This window comes from Dendropsophus ebraccatus, chromosome 3, assembly GCF_027789765.1.
Source record: "Dendropsophus ebraccatus isolate aDenEbr1 chromosome 3, aDenEbr1.pat, whole genome shotgun sequence".
Taxonomy (NCBI): Eukaryota; Metazoa; Chordata; class Amphibia; order Anura; family Hylidae; genus Dendropsophus; species Dendropsophus ebraccatus.
The window spans coordinates 28,739,182-28,755,001 of NC_091456.1; the positions used below are offsets into that span (position 1 = coordinate 28,739,182).

At 41.8% G+C, this 15,820-nt stretch overlaps 1 protein-coding gene and 1 pseudogene across 1 annotated transcript in view; both read left to right on the top strand.

Moving 5' to 3' along the window:
- The window catches only part of PITPNB (phosphatidylinositol transfer protein beta), a 38,635-nt gene extending 29,568 nt beyond the window's left edge, over window positions 1-9,067 (top strand). Inside the window, exons 8-11 of the mRNA XM_069961298.1 lie at window positions 2,370-2,447; window positions 4,507-4,617; window positions 6,218-6,340; window positions 8,709-9,067. Of these exons, the coding sequence (XP_069817399.1) occupies window positions 2,370-2,447; window positions 4,507-4,617; window positions 6,218-6,340; window positions 8,709-8,759 (363 nt within the window). The 3' untranslated portion in view covers window positions 8,760-9,067. The remainder of the gene's footprint in view (window positions 1-2,369; window positions 2,448-4,506; window positions 4,618-6,217; window positions 6,341-8,708) is intronic.
- LOC138787677 (U2 spliceosomal RNA) lies at window positions 5,841-6,013 on the top strand (annotated as a pseudogene).
- Window positions 9,068-15,820: the final 6,753 nt, after the last annotated feature.

The following is a 15,820-nucleotide window of genomic DNA, read 5'->3' on the forward strand; positions in this document are numbered from 1 at the left end:
GATGGCATACAATGTAAAGTATGTCCAGGAGCTGTACTTTACACTGTGAGCACAGGCTATCTTGTGCGGCTGCTGTTTACTAAAAAAAAATATTTTTTCAAATCAGTTTGTGCCAAAGATTTGTAATTTACTTCTATGAAAAAAAATCTCAAGCCTTCCCATACTTATCAGCTACTGTATGTCCTGGAGGAAGTGGTGTATTCTTTCCAGTCTGACACAGTGCTCTCTGCTGCCACCTCTGTCCAGAGCAGATGCAAACAAATATATAAAACTAATGCCTGTACTGTTATAATATAAAAAAAGAAAACCCCTCCTGCTCTGGAGCGTTCCTGTTACGAACAGAGATGGCAGCAGAGAGCACTCTGTCAGATTGGAAAGAATACATTACTTTCTTCAGAACATACAGCAGCTGATAAGTACTGAAAGACTGGAGATTTTTTTTAAATAAAAGTAAACTACACATCTCTGGCACCAGTTGATGTGAAAGAAAAATTCTGGAGTTCCCTTTTAAATTCATGTAGCCATTGGCTGCTCTTGCACACAGTTACTGTACATGGTAGTATTATCGCTTTGCCATCCAACCTGTGTCTTCCTGCCCATCACTTGTAACATAACCATGTACGCTGTAATACACCACATTTGTGCTAATATTACTTGCTGGTTTTGCTTGGTATTTTTAGTGTTTTTAATACCGGGATGCTAGCAGCGTGACATGTCTACACTTTCCCTTGTTGTACAATGAATTGTTTCCATTGCCCGAGCGCTCTCCGCAGACAGAAAGCAGCTTCATTCGTTCTGACATCTTTGCCTGTTGCATTTGTAACCTACTTCAGGAGCTCAAACAGTTTGTTGTGTACAGTGATCTGTAGTGGACGCCGCCGCTGCTGGTTTACGGGCTGCAGAAAGTGCACAGCGGAATTAGCCTCCAGTAATCCTCCGAGCCGAAGATTCAAGTGGGCTCCAGCTGTCATCCCCCAGAGTCCTCTAACTAACCTAATGAGATGAGAAGTGTACAGCTGGTGGCAAACAACATCAACCACAAGCCAAAGGCTGGCCTCCAGTGGCTGCGCTCTCCCTGTGGGATCCTGAAGGAGATTGCATGCTAACAAAGCCAGAAGGCTGTCTCCTTCCACACTATTGCTCATTTGCAGCTGTAATTGGGAGCCGCGCATTGGGCTTCCTATGCTGAATACTGTCATGTAGCATAGAATCTGCTTTTGGTTTTCTTCTGCTTCTTTAACGAACTAAATCCTCGGTTAAATATAGATGAACTGGAGGTTTGGTTTTTTTTATGCTGCTGCTGGGAATAAATGCTGGCAATTCATATTGGTGTAGGTGCAGTATATAGACTGGAGGAACAGGTCTGTCCTGCAGTACTGCTGGGCTATATGGAGTAAGTACTGGTGTAGGTGCAGTATATAGACTGGATGAACAGGTCTGTCCTGCAGTACTGCTGGGCTATATGGAGTAAGTACTGGTGTAGGTGCTGTATATAGACTGGAGTAACAGGTCTGTCCTGCAGTACTGCTGGGCTATATGGAGTAAGTACTGGTGTAGGTGCTGTAAATAGACTGGATGAACAGGTTTGTAGTGCTGGGCTATATGGAGTAAGTACTGGTGTATGTGCAGTATATAGACTGGAGTAACAGGTCTGTCCTGCAGTACTGCTGGGCTATATGGAGTAAGTACTGGTGTAGGTGCAGTATATAGACTGGAGTAACAGGTCTGTCCTGCAGTACTGCTGGGCTATATGGAGTAAGTACTGGTGTAGGTGCTGTATATAGACTGGATGAACAGGTTTGTAGTGCTGGGCTATATGGAGTAAGTACTGGTGTATGTGCAGTATATAGACTGGAGTAACCGGCCTGCCCTGCAGTACTGCTGGGCTATATGGAGTAAGTACTGGTGTAGGTGCTGTATATAGACTGGAGTAACCGGCCTGCCCTGCAGTACTGCTGGACTATATGGAGTAAGTACTGGTGTAGGTGCAGTATATAGACTGGATGAACAGGTCTGCCCTGCAGTGCCATTGGGCTATATGGAGTAAGTACTGGTGTAGGTGCTGTATATAGACTGGAGTAACCGGCCTGCCCTGCAGTGCCATTGGACTATATGGAGTAAGTGGGTGCTTTATACTGAAGGCTAGGAGGAGACTGGGCATCGGCAGGATTTCTTATGACCTGTGACTTTGTGTCCTGGTCCGGGCAGGTTTCGGCAGATCGTATATTACAGGTCTGTTTGATAAAGTGTCAACAATGTTGGGCAGGTTTATGCAGTATGATAATATCACAATGTAAAAGAAAAACCTCCTATTGTACATGTACAGTATATTCAATTCTATACCTGCATGTTTGTTTTTTTTCTTGCAGGATTACAAAGCCGATGAAGATCCAGCAATATTTCAGTCGATCAAAACAAAACGGGGACCTTTGGGACCCAACTGGAAGGTAAATTTTAATAAAAAAAAAAAAATCCACACAGATTGTGGTTAATAGATATAGAGATTTGTGATATTTACTTAAAGGGAAGCTGTTATAGTGAAAATGTTCTCCTTTCTGTAGGCAGTATGTTATATAGCTAGCTGCTCATCTCCTCCTGTATGTAAACCCCTGCTCATTCTGAGCTACAGAGTCAAGTGGACCATCCTACTCGCTGATTGACAGCTGTTTATTGTATATATACACTTATAGAGGCTCTTTCAGCAGGTAGAATAATCTAGTGACAGAAAAGCTGAACAGAATGATGTATCACTTACATTGTTCTGTGCAGCTGATCCAGAGATCATCTCCTGAATAACATGGACAATAAGTTGTCCTCTCCATTATGTGCATGAGCCCAGTAGTCTTGGATATTCATGAGAAGAAAACTCTACCCACCAGCTACTGATTGGCAGTTATCTATCCATGCAGTATATGGGCAGTGACCTGTCAATCAGCAGTTGGAGGGTGGGGGGAGGGGTGTGGCAGGAATCCTATTCTCCTGCATATTAGGAGAACTGCTGAACTAAATGATGTAAGTAATTCACTGATCTGTTCAGCCTTTCTGTCATAAACTAAACTAGGCATAACCCTAGTGACAGATTCCCTGTAAACACAGATAACTCACTCTGCCATCTTGACTACTTGGACCAGAATGAGCAGGGGTATACATGAACAAAAGACAAGTTATTCTGGAACATTTGCACAGAACTAGGTAGAATTCTTCTCAGCTACTGCTCTATGGCAGGATGCCTGGGTATTAGACTGTGTTTTTAAGGTGACAGGTTCCTTTTTAATTATCAATGTTCTTAGGCCCATAGGGTTTTCTACATTGTAGCCTCCCCTGTCATGTAGTTGGGTCACACCAATAGGTGTTCAGCATGGGGGGGGATTGACATTAGGTTATACCACAAATTTATGGCCATCTCCCCAAATAAATGAATGGAAGTAAAGCACTTGTCCTTTTTTTTTCATTTTCAGCCTTTAAGGTACTGTATCCTTACTAGAGTATCCTTACTAGAGGTTCATCTGAACCTGAGCGTGCAGCATTTGTTTAGCGGTGGCTGCTGAACCTGGATCAAATCCTAAGGCTGCCTGGAAAACATGGATATGGCCTATGGCTGTATCCATGTTTTGCAGGTAGCCTTAGGGCTGCATGCATGCTTGACGTTTACTTGACTCTAATCCTTACCCTTTAGATAATTGTTGGGAGATCCACTGTATATTGAGGAGAATAAGCTTTCCCTGAAACTTGCAATCACATTACAATCTCCTTCATGAGCTGAGTGCTGTCTGAGGTATCTGGCAGTAGTTTATCCCCTGGCACTCAACCTTCCTATAGGTGAAGAACAGCTATCCCCTTATAAGTATATGGTTAGGGTTTTTTTTATTATTATTATTATTATTAAATGAGGCCCTATGGTTTATACCAGAGAACCTGCAGCCCTACAATTCCCATCATGACTGAACTCCAGCAGTTTCAAAACTACAATTCCCATCATGCCTGGACAGCCAAAGCTTTGGCTGACAGGCATGATGGGACATTATAGTTTTGCTACAGCAGGAGGGCAGCAGGTTCCCCGTCCCTGGTTTACTCTGTACAGTTTGCATTACATTCTTCTGCCACTAGATGGCATAGCACTAACAGGGATTTGTCCTGTATTTATGGTGAACATTTACTACTCACAAAACCCATTTTATTTCTAGTTATAATGTAATAGTCCAGCGCTGAGGATGGCTTTTTTTTTTTTAATAAAATGATATTCTGTAGAATCTAGAGCTTCTATCTACTGTAAACGAGTAATGAAACCTTCCATCATAGGGATTTAGAGGATCACATGCACAGATGTTACGCTAGGGCAGGTATTATGTAACATTTAGTTTCCTATCATGGCTTGTGTAGCAGATGGTGGTTTTATTTCTATTTATTTTTTGTTTGTTTTCTGATACTAAAATGAAGGCGTTAAACTTGTCTACCTGCATTGGATTGAATGAAAAACTAACATTTATTTATCTCACTGATTTGTAGAAAGAACTAGCAAACTCAGAAGACTGTCCACGAATGTGTGCTTACAAACTAGTCACAATTAAGTTTAGATGGTGGGGACTTCAAAATAAAGTAGAAAGTTTTATTCAAAAGGTAAGAATCTCCCGGTAACTGAAACAGATGGCTTTTCCCATCTTATATTGCTAGTATATACTGTACCATCACTTAATGATCAGTTGGACGCCTACACTACTCTTCAGACGGAAGGGGTGGCAGCGCTGGTTTGTTTTTCTAGCACATTGACCATCTCGGGAACCCAGCTGTGCAGTGTACTGCCACCGGCCGCATTTACTTGAATGAGGTTGATCTACATACAGTTCTTGGATATTGATATGTCTTGGGGCTGTAATTCAGTAGATTGCATATTGAGCTTGTTCTGCAGCTGCTTCATTCTCAGCATTAATTTGGGGGAGGGGGGGGGGCAGGCTTCGACCTGTCTAATACGGCCTTAAAGGGGTTGTCCTGAATAAATTACAAAACTACACTTCTGCTGGGGCTGCGGGTGACTTAACAGTGCTGTATCCTGCTCCACCGCAGCTGCTGGCCCAGGCCAACCCGCTGTCCTCCACTCACTGCCGCTGTCGTCATTCTGACAACTTATGGTGACGTGCCGTTTTCACAGGAAATTGGGACTTTATACTGTCTATACTAAATGGCCATTTCCTGTGGGAACGTCATGTCATCTTAAGTTGTGAGGAGGATGACAGCGGTGGAGGACAGTGGGCGGCCCGGAATCTGGCAGCTGCTGTGGAGCGGTCCCCAGCAGAAACATAGTTTTGTCATTTAGGTCGGACAACCCCTTTAAAGAGGAAGTCCCACGAAATGTAGAAATCACCGGAAGGTGATGGTGGGGGTAACACAATAATAATAATAATAATAATAACAACATATAATATAACAATAATAAAGAACTTATACCTACCTGTTCCCGTGCCTCCATAGCGCCATTTCCAGCAGCAGACTGATGCCATTTTTAGCTGGCATCCGTGTATGTCATGTTCCTGGCACTGATTGGCTGAGCAGTCAGTCCATCAATGGTGTATGTGATGTTGCAGCAGCATGGGCTGGAGGATGGCAGTTTGGAGATAACAGTAAGGCTTGCCTAGAGGGGGCACAAGAATGGGTAAGTATACTTTATTATGTTTCGGCACCCCCTGACTTTCGTGATTTTTACATTTTGTGGGACTTATCCATTAAGGGCTACCTGTTAAGGGAAACCTGATAACTGGCTAAGGGACCTTTTACACAGAGATTATCTGACAGATTTTTTTAAGCCAAAGCCAGGAACAGAATATAAACAGAGAACAAGTCATAAAATCGCTTCTTGGTCTTGGCTCAGATCAAGTGTAGTTTAATATCTGATACGTCCCCTATCTGGGGACCATATATTAAATGGATTTTTAGAACAGGGAGATGGAAAAATAGCTTGCTCTGTCATCTCCAGGCATTGGCCTGATATTGTAGTGCTTCCAGGTTCAGTTCACAACCCCCCCCCCACACAGAAAAAAAAAAAAAAAAAAAAGAACAGGTCATAAAGGAAAGTCTAAGATTTTTCCTCTTTTCAAACCTATTCCTGGCTTTGGCTTTAAAAATCTGCCAGTTAATCTCTGTTTGTAGAAAAAAGACCCTTAGTGATTATAAAGTTACTGAATGTTGCATTTAATGATTTTTAAATATTTCTTTTCTTTTTAAGCAAGAAAAACGAATATTTACCAACTTTCATCGCCAGTTGTTCTGCTGGATTGACAGATGGATTGACCTAACAATGGAAGACATAAGGCGAATGGAGGATGAAACGCAAAAAGAGTTAGAAGCGGTAAGAATTTTATTTTGTTCTATAGTATTCAAATTGTTAGTCTTGTTAAATAAAGGGGTGGTTCAGGCATAAAGCTTTTTTTTTTATGTTGCTGGGACTGCAGGGACATAACAGGTATACTTGTTCTGCCTGCTTTCTTGACAGTTTCCCGGGTGCCCAGTCTCTGCCATGGTCGTCTTATTTACTAGTTCACTTGGGCAGGAAATGCCCACTCCGCAGCTGATAAAAATTGATAAGCCACTGAACCGCTTTCCCATGTCCACGCAGAACTAGTAAAGAAGAGGACCACGGTGGGGACTGGGCACTTGGGGAAAAAAGCAGTGGTGGTTAGGTAGGTCAGGTAAATCTACCAGTTTATGTTCCCTGCAGCAAATACCAACATATCAACATGTCCCCCCTGCCTGGACAACTCCTTGAAAGAAGTAGTCTGTTGGAAAAAATAAATCCTGTGCATGTTGGCGGGTAACATAATAAAGAATGCATACTTTCCTGTCCCCATTCCCCCTGCTTCACTGGCTCTCTTGACAGCTGCTGGAGCTCATTGGCCATTGACTTTCTGCTACGTAATGACCAACCTGGCTGTTGGATTGCCCGATCAGCCATTCAGTGACTGCAGCGGTGTCCGGCCCCAGTCACTGACTGGCTGAGCAGGCAATCCATCAGCCGGGTTGTGGCGTCGTAGGGGCACAGGGACGGGTAAGTATAGATTGTTTATGTTCCCCTAACCCTCTGCCTGCACAGTATTTTTATTTTTTATTTTTGCTAGACTTCTACATTTGCAGTGCAGTGCTATACTAAGGAATAAATTGTTAGAAGAACAATTCTTTTCACTTTAATTTTTTTTAAAGCTTTACTATAGAACATTTCCAGACACAGTGTTAGGGACCGTAGTGAAAGTGAATGAATCTGATCACTTTAAGGGGCCTCTTGATCGGTTTTTGGTGATGTCTTTATTCCAGAATTTGAAATTTTAAGAATAGAGACCCTGGGTGGAATAGAAGCATTACACCTTCTTCATACCTCTGGGTCATGTCTAAGCAATTAGCTGTGTTCTGAAAATGTGGGCCTAACTATACTTACCCAAATAAATCACAGATGAACAGAATTAAAGGGTTTTCTGGTTTTAGGTTAATAAAGTTTACTCATTTTATAGATGAAAAGGTATACAACTTTCTATTCTACCTCCTGTTTCAACTTCTTTCCATACTACATAAATGTTTAACTGTAACACATTGCTTAGCCAGCTGGGGGATGATTTTTGTGCACCGTGATCTTAAGTTTTTTATTTGTATCATATTGGTGTGAGAGAATTTTTTTTATAGTTTTAAATTATTTATATCACCATCCTGGTGGTTTTTTTTTCCCTATATGCCTTTTACAGTGCAAGAACAATATTGTTATATTTTAATATAAAGTTTAAAAAAATTGCGTAATTCATTCTAAGTCCTCCTAAGGGACTTATATAAGCAGTCATTAGATTGCTTATACTGATCAATGCTGTGCCATTGCATAGTATTATCGGCGCTCTGCACAGAGAGTTTGCACACTCCAATTCGACAGGACAGAGGTAAGGATTACTCCCCTGCCTTTCAGCAATAGCTGGGAGCTATTGCATGGAAATGGGTTTTTTTTTTTATGCACAAATAACTACTCTTAGCAGATTTTCTCTTGAAAGGTAAAGACTGTTTTGTGGGGTTTATAGCATAGTATTTTACTATATGCAGCCTGTTCTTTTATGTGGATTTCCTTTAAGTTTTTCCTTTACAGACTCCCAGGCAGCGTGCACATACCGACTGGGCACTGCTCAGGTTTAGTCCATAAAGGACCAGGTGTTTTTTTTCAGCTTTCTTTGGTGGCCTTGAGTGCTGTAGTCTCTCCTATTCATGTTTATTTTTTTGTCATTTTATGTTTGTTTTTTTTTTGAGCAGCTTTTAATTTCATTCCACATTTAGATACGTAAGAGGGGTCCTGTTCGAGGTACAACTGCGGCAGACACCTAAACAAGCCAAGGCTAGTTACAGGGGCAGTATTAAGGTCTGTAAGTAAATAGCGGGCTAATAATAAGGTGATGGTCTTGTACTACTTTATTGCCCAAATCGCTTCGTTTTTCGCTCTTTCTTTTGGCTGCACATTTCTTTGTCGTTTCTCTGTGCTTTCTATCTGCTTGCCTGGTGGAAGTTTAAGGATGATCTAGTTTTGGCGGGGACTCTCTTCCAAGCACCATTTTATCTGTTCAGTGATATAAATAAGTGCTTATATTATACAGCTGGAGCTTGCACTTCTATTTTGTACGACTTTTAATGAAGATGGGTAATTCTAGTGCATTACCCAATTTTAATAATTCTTCATTTTCTGTTTTCTAATGTAGCTACGCAACCAAGGTCAAGTGAGAGGAACAAGTGCTGCCAATGACGAATGAAGATGGACCTGACCAAAGCGCATGCAGAATTTTGTCATTTACATCCGTGTTTATATACCTGTATGTTTATAGTTATATAAACACTCAGAGCATAAACTACTTAAGTGTACTGTACCTGACATGAGCAAAAAAAAAAAAAATGTAACGAAAGTGTACTGTACATGACTAGTTTACAAACCCTATGAATGTCACTAGCATTGCAAGGCATGGACTCCAGACAGCCAGGCCATCTTTTTTGCAAAAACCTGTTGTACTTTTAATTATTTTAGTTTCATGCCAGGCAAATAAACTATAATTTTGTTCTATAACAGATTTACCAAATATTACTATAGCATCATGCACAACCTTTTACCCAGGAAATATCTATATAGAAAAGAACGGCACAAATGGTACAAGTAAATGTGCCGGAAAATGGAAAGATTCTACGCCCACCTGGATGGGTTGTGTCATGAATACAACACAGCTGTAGGTTTAAAACACTAAGTTGGGTGCAACCTTTACTGCTGCCGATAGCAGGAACGGGAAGGTTGAAGAAGCAGAGAAAGCACACCTCCTTGGGAAACCAGGTAGGTAGGTGGCAACTGCGATCACTCATGGAAGCAGAAGACCAGGGCCAGACTTAAAGGGGGTACTCCGGGCCGGGGGGGTATTTTTGTGGATCGCCGGGGAGGGGGTGAAATTTGAAGACGGAGGTCACTTACCTCCCCCGTTCCAGCGCCGATGCCCAAATCGCTCCACCCTGTACTCCCGTCCCGCGGCCACTTCCTGGTCAGAGCTGCTACATGAGACGTGACGTCTCAAGGCAGCTCTGCCAATCAGCGGCTGTAGCGGAGTCCCGCCTCGGCCGCTGAATGGCAGAGCTGCCTTGAAAAGTCACCAGCTCTGACAGGAAGCGGCCGCGGGATGGAAGTACCGGGCAGCATGATTCGGGCACTGACGCTGGAACAGGGGAGGTAAGTGACGACCGGCTTCAATTTCCACCCGCTCCCAGGCAATCCTCAGAAATACCCCCTGGCCCGGAGTACCCCTTTAAAGGCAAAAATAAAAAATACAGTGTGGGTAGGGGGTGGGGCACACATAATAAAAAAATGTATACTTTCTGGCCCACCTGCCATGCTTCTCCCAAACTCTGCCGGCATCATCCTTCTCTCCCTCCTGCAACGTCATGACAGTACTGATGGATGCCCTGGGGCGGCGGGACATCAGTGTGTTCACTGGCTGAGCGGGTACTTTCCCTTGGGCCATGGCGTAGCAGAAAGCTGGGAGAAAATTATATCTTGCCGGGGTCTGGGACCCTTTTGACGCTGCAGGGGTACAGGGACAGGTAAGTATACATTCTTTATTATGTTCCTATGCTCGCACTTTTTTTTTTTTTTTTTTTTAACCAGATTACCCCTTTAAAATAATAAAGGACTTTTTTTTTTTTTTTTAAACGCATCAAAGTATTTGCATTTCTGGGAGAAAGTCCTCCCTGAAGAAGGAAGTGGGGTCTCCCCCAGAAATGCGTAGTCTGTATTTTATGTCTTCTGCTTCCACTAGTCATCACAGGCAGCCATGGGATTGCACCACCGTCCCATCGGCTTTCCTAAAAGCTTCTGTTGCTGTAAAACCTTTATCTGACACTGGAGATGGGCCTGACTCCTGTATCTATGAGGCACCTGCTATAAGCTATGTTCTCGTAGGGTAAATTTAGATTTTCTCTAACATACCCAGTAAGGTCATATATGCTTATTTTTTTACCAGATTAATTTAAATTTACCATTGCAGCAAATATCTTTTGGTTTCATTGGTAACAATCTATTGTCAGAATTGTAGTGTTTTTTTTTTTAATTTGTTTAGTTGATCGACATCCCAAAATTTCGGTCTATGCTTATTTGTCGGAGATGTGTCTGGGATATTTGTCAAGATTTTTCTCACCATTTTTGTTTTAAATGGAGCAAAGTACAAGAAAACTACTGGTGAAATAGTGCGAGGATATTTGTGCACACACGGAGGGGATGGGATATTATTTCCCCTGTAGTTTTCTTGGGTGGTGTCTGAAATCTATCATGGACATTCACATGTAAATTCTTTTAAAAATTTCTGCCCTTCATTTTCCCCTTTTTTTGGAATGAGTCTTGGAAGACGTCAATGTTGCCGTTTGGAATCTATGCACACTGTTTCATTTTGACATTATTTCTCCACTTTTATGTGTAAAATGAACAATTAATTTATGATGATATATAAAGACATTAATAACGCGAGTGAGAGAGGTTAACAATGTTATACAGTACGGTTGTAGATATATCTGCAATAGGTTTTTTTTGTAACAGAGCGCGCTCGATGCTTTAGTATTTGTTCGGCTTATTAAATTGAACTCTAAAGGAAATATTTTAGGAAAGATTTTTTTACAAAATGTTCAGCTAGGACTGCAACGTTAAACTCTCGTAGTTTGGGTTCACACTTGCCTTTACACTACACCTATATACCCCCTGGTTTCGACTTCTATACATAAAGCTATTCATGTAGAAATCTGTTACTATCATGATCCAAATCTTATTTCCCTCAGGTGGGAATTAGAGTCAAACACGAGGAAATGTTGCAGAGTCTCAGTCCAGATTTTAATATTCAGGGGAACTTTTAAATGAATGTAAAATGTCAAGAATTGCAGTCTGGTGTGTGAACAGTATGTCAATTAAATGTAAGTAACCAATAAATTTGATCACCAAATAAAACCAAGGGCTTTTTATTACATTTGTGTCAGTGACCTAAAGAGGATTGCTAATCTCCGGAGAAACGTCATGGATTGTTAGAAGACTAAAATATTAAAGGGACGTTCTTATCGGAGCAGCTTATCCCCCTAGCCATATTTAGTCTTTATTTTGGTTACGTAGAAGATTGTCGGCAGAAAAAGACCCCTTTGGTCCATTTTGTCTGCCAGTTTAGTATTTCCTTGGTCCAATCATCTACTACTCTTTCAGTAAACTATTTATTTTTCTTTTGTTGTTTTTTGACCTTTCCTCCAACTAACATCAGATTATGTCCCCTCGTTCTTGTTTTTTTTTTCTTATTAATATTTCCCCCGACCCCCCCCCCCCCCAATGTCCCTCTTTTCCTCCAGACTATACAGACTTAGATCCTTTCCTGATATGTTTTATGCCTCACATCCTTCACCCGCCACCTTTTTTTTTTTTTTTTTTTTTTTTAAGGTCTCCAGTAGAGATGATCGGACAGCGCTGATGTTCAGGTTCGTACGAACTTGGACCATCGGTATTTTACTCCCGCAGTCTTCCTGTTCCGTGGGGAAGGTGGAGACAGCCCGAGTCCCACCTGGAAGACAGGAATACAACCTATGGCCCAGGTTGTATTCCTGTTTTCCAGGCGGGTCTCCACCTTCCCCAAAGAACGGGAAGACTGCGGGAGTCAAATACCGACGGTTCGAGTTCGTACCTGAACATCAGCGCTGTTCGACCATCTCTAGTCTCCAGAACTGGACACAGTATTCCAGATATGATGTCGCTAGAGCTCTATACAGCAGGATCACAATCTCCCTCTTCCTACTGGTTACACCTCTAGCTATACAGCCCAGCATATGATAAGCTTTCAAGAAAAGTCCAGAAATGGGTCAGCACATATTTGTAAATATTGATATGTAAGTCTCCTTAGGCTAGTTGCCAAAATGGAGCATGGAAGACCAAAGGATACCCTGGACCTTGAGGCGAAACATGTATGTATTGCAGAAAAAGCGGTCTCCAGCTCTCATAAAATCAACAATTTCTTTATTATAAATTCATTTAAAAGGCCGACATGTTTCTGGCGTGCTTGCCCTTAATCATGGCTCTGTGAATTCCATTTACATAATGCCAAAATTGCAGAATAATAGCGAGGACCTCCACAGGGTGGTGAAAATCCTCATAACAGGTCCCCGGCTTGTGTCAGATGCTGTCCTCCCACACAGAGCCATGATTAAGGGCAAGCACGCATGAAACATGTCGGCCTTTTAAATGAATTTATAATAAAGAAATTGTTGATTTTATGAGAGCTGGAGACTGCTCCTTTTTCTGCAATAGCTTTTCCTACCGCCTGGATTTACTGGTGACTCATTTTAAGAAAGTTTTAGTAATAAAAGCTTTGTTCCTTTTAAGAAAGGTGGTTATCACTAATTGGACGGCTCCATGAGACTTTGAAAACTAGTATCCATTTGACCCATGTCTATAGGCCTCTCACTAGCCAGACAACACCCTGCTCTGTACTGAAGAGGGTCAACAACCCTGAAACATGCTTTAAGACAACGATCAGAAGATGTGCATGTTGGGTAATCGTTCCCTTAAGGGTCCATTTGAACAGAAAGATTGTCTGACAGATTATCTGCCAAAGATTTGAAGCCAAAGCCAGAAACACTATAAACAGATCCGCTCATAAAGGAAAGCCTGAGATTTCTCCCTTTTTCAAATCCGTCCTGGCTTTGGCTTCAAATCTTTGGCAGGTAATCTTTTTGTATAAATGGACCCTAGCATGGTCTATTACACTTTACTTATTATCAACCAATAATTGTTTTGTGTATTAGTACCCTAAGGCTATGTTCACACACAATAAAATAAAAGCAAAATACAAAGGTAACATAGGTATAAAATGTGGCCCTATTTTGAGTCTAATATGCAACATTAAAGTCTATAGAAAAATATACATATATCTAGCAACCAATCATAGCACAGCTTTCATTTTACTAGAGCTCATTAATTTAAAGCTGAGCTGTGGTTGCTATGATAAAAAGGACACTGCTTGATAAATCTCTCTTTTTAGCCCTAATAATGGTTGAAGCCATAAGCTTTTGGCGTGTCAAAGCCTGGTTATTAGGGAGAAGCATGTGTCCAGTTTGGGTGGGGTTTTGCAACTCAATTCCAATCATGTTGTCTCTGGAAGAAAGTGGCCGTGTGTTTTTTTTAACGCTAGATAACCCCTTTAAGTTTTACAACAATGGCGGAAATAAATAAAACTGTGCTCCTCCTTACGGATATAACTAGATTTGAGGGTTTAGAAGGTAGATGTTATCTTGAGAGTCTGTATAGGGTTCTACCTCCCTAAGGAACATATGTTGGTGCTGGGCCTTATGACCTTTTGTATTCCCAAAGTACGATGGGCCCAGTATTACTCCAGTGTTCTGCAGAATCGGATCAAGAACCAATCGCCCCCAAAAAATTCCCATACCACTAAAGAAACGTGCTGATACATCACCCAGCACACTTCCCATATGTCCCTGCCCGGTATAACCCTCAGAATTTCTTTTATAAAGTCCCGTGCTCTATGTTAAGGAGGGCCAACAAGTCATCTGGGTGTTTCCCTTTTGCCAGGTAGTCACAGTCCTCTGGTGGTCCCCACTGGGCGCGAAGCTATGTATCTCAGTACGTCCCCAAAAGGCAGACCTTTCAATGCGTTGGCGCTCCGACGTCTATATTACGGTGCATGCGCAGTACAGCAGCGTCCTATCTAATGAAGATGTTGGAGCGCCAATGTAATGGAAGGCCTGCCTCTCGGTGGCGTACTGGAGATACAGCTCATTGAATCATGTCCAGAGGGATCATGACAAAAAGATCGCCAAGATGACTAGTTGGCCCTCAATAACAGAGCACCGGATTTTATAAAAGAAAGTTTTTGGGTTGTATCTGGTAGGGACGTAGACTATAGACTATATACATGTTTGGGAAGTGTGCTGGTTGATATGTAAAAGATTTTTTTTTAGCATTACAGCCTTTTTTTTTTTTTTTTAGTGATTGGTTCCCTTTAATGGGGATTGTTGGTTTATCCAGCATGCATCCACTATAGACTGTATTATTTGGTGCTGTTGGACCCCATCGTTGCATGATATTGTAACTAAATATGTTACGGTTTTGATGTTATGATGACTGACTTTTTTATGGACTTGCTGCACCGAGATGTCTGCCAGTTGGGGATAAAAAGATCCGGTCGTAGAAAATATATTTTATAAAAAAAAAAAAAAGTGATTATATTCCAAGATCTGAATGGTAATAATGGTTGGGTGAAATGAATGTAAATGCTTCCTGCTCGTATGGCTATGGAGGAAGCTAAGTGAGAGAGTGCTGGGCTAGCTGACATGGGGCTGCTGCTGTTCCTCTAGCTTGGGATGAAGCTGGCTAGTTAGAACAATTATTTTAAGTGAAATTTTTCTTTTGAAACTATATAGAATGTGTAAAGAAATGCCAGCGAGAGGGGAAGTGCAGAGTAATTGGGCCTCCTGGGTCGGTTACTGTTCACTCTCCATGTACTTCTCGCTGGCAGCTCCTATCCTCGGGACAAGGCCACTGTCACCTTGTGTGAGAGCTGAATTTTAAGATTCAACAAATGTTTGTTTTATGTCTTATGTTCTGTAGAGCCCATACTGCATTATACTATCCAGTCTTGACCTTAGTGCATACCTGTCATTTCAGGTGACTTTTCAGGATAAGCTGCTGCGTGTGTATATGAGGATTAGTGCTATATATGTGTGTGTGTATATATATATATATATATATATATATATATCTATATCAGAAGAATACCGCAGCACTCATGGGATAGAATTCAACACAACGTGTTTATGTCCCCAAACCGCGACGTTTCGCTCTCCATACTGAGAGCTTTTTCAAGCAGACCACTGCTTGAAAAAGCTCTCAGTGTGGAGAGCGAAACGTCGCGGTTTGGGGAAATAAACAGGTTGTGTTAAATTCTATCCCATGAGTGCTGCGGTATTCTTCTGATTTATATTACCTATACCGGGTGGTCGCTGGTATATACCGCCTGGCACCACATTCATCGCTACACGAGTGCTGCATTCATTCTGAATTTCTCTTATATATATATATAGCATCTTATCTTCAGATTTCTGCTCTGCAACCTAAATTTGTCATTTTCAGTTCTCACAAATCTGTTGGGCGGAGCCTAACATCTATACACTGCTAACGGAGGAGGAGGAGAGCCTGCAATCAGTGGTGTAGCTACCATAGAGGCAGACCACGCAACTGCTGTGGGGCACGGAGGCCCAGGCCCCAACTGGCAAAACACGTGGTCTATCTCCATGGTACTAG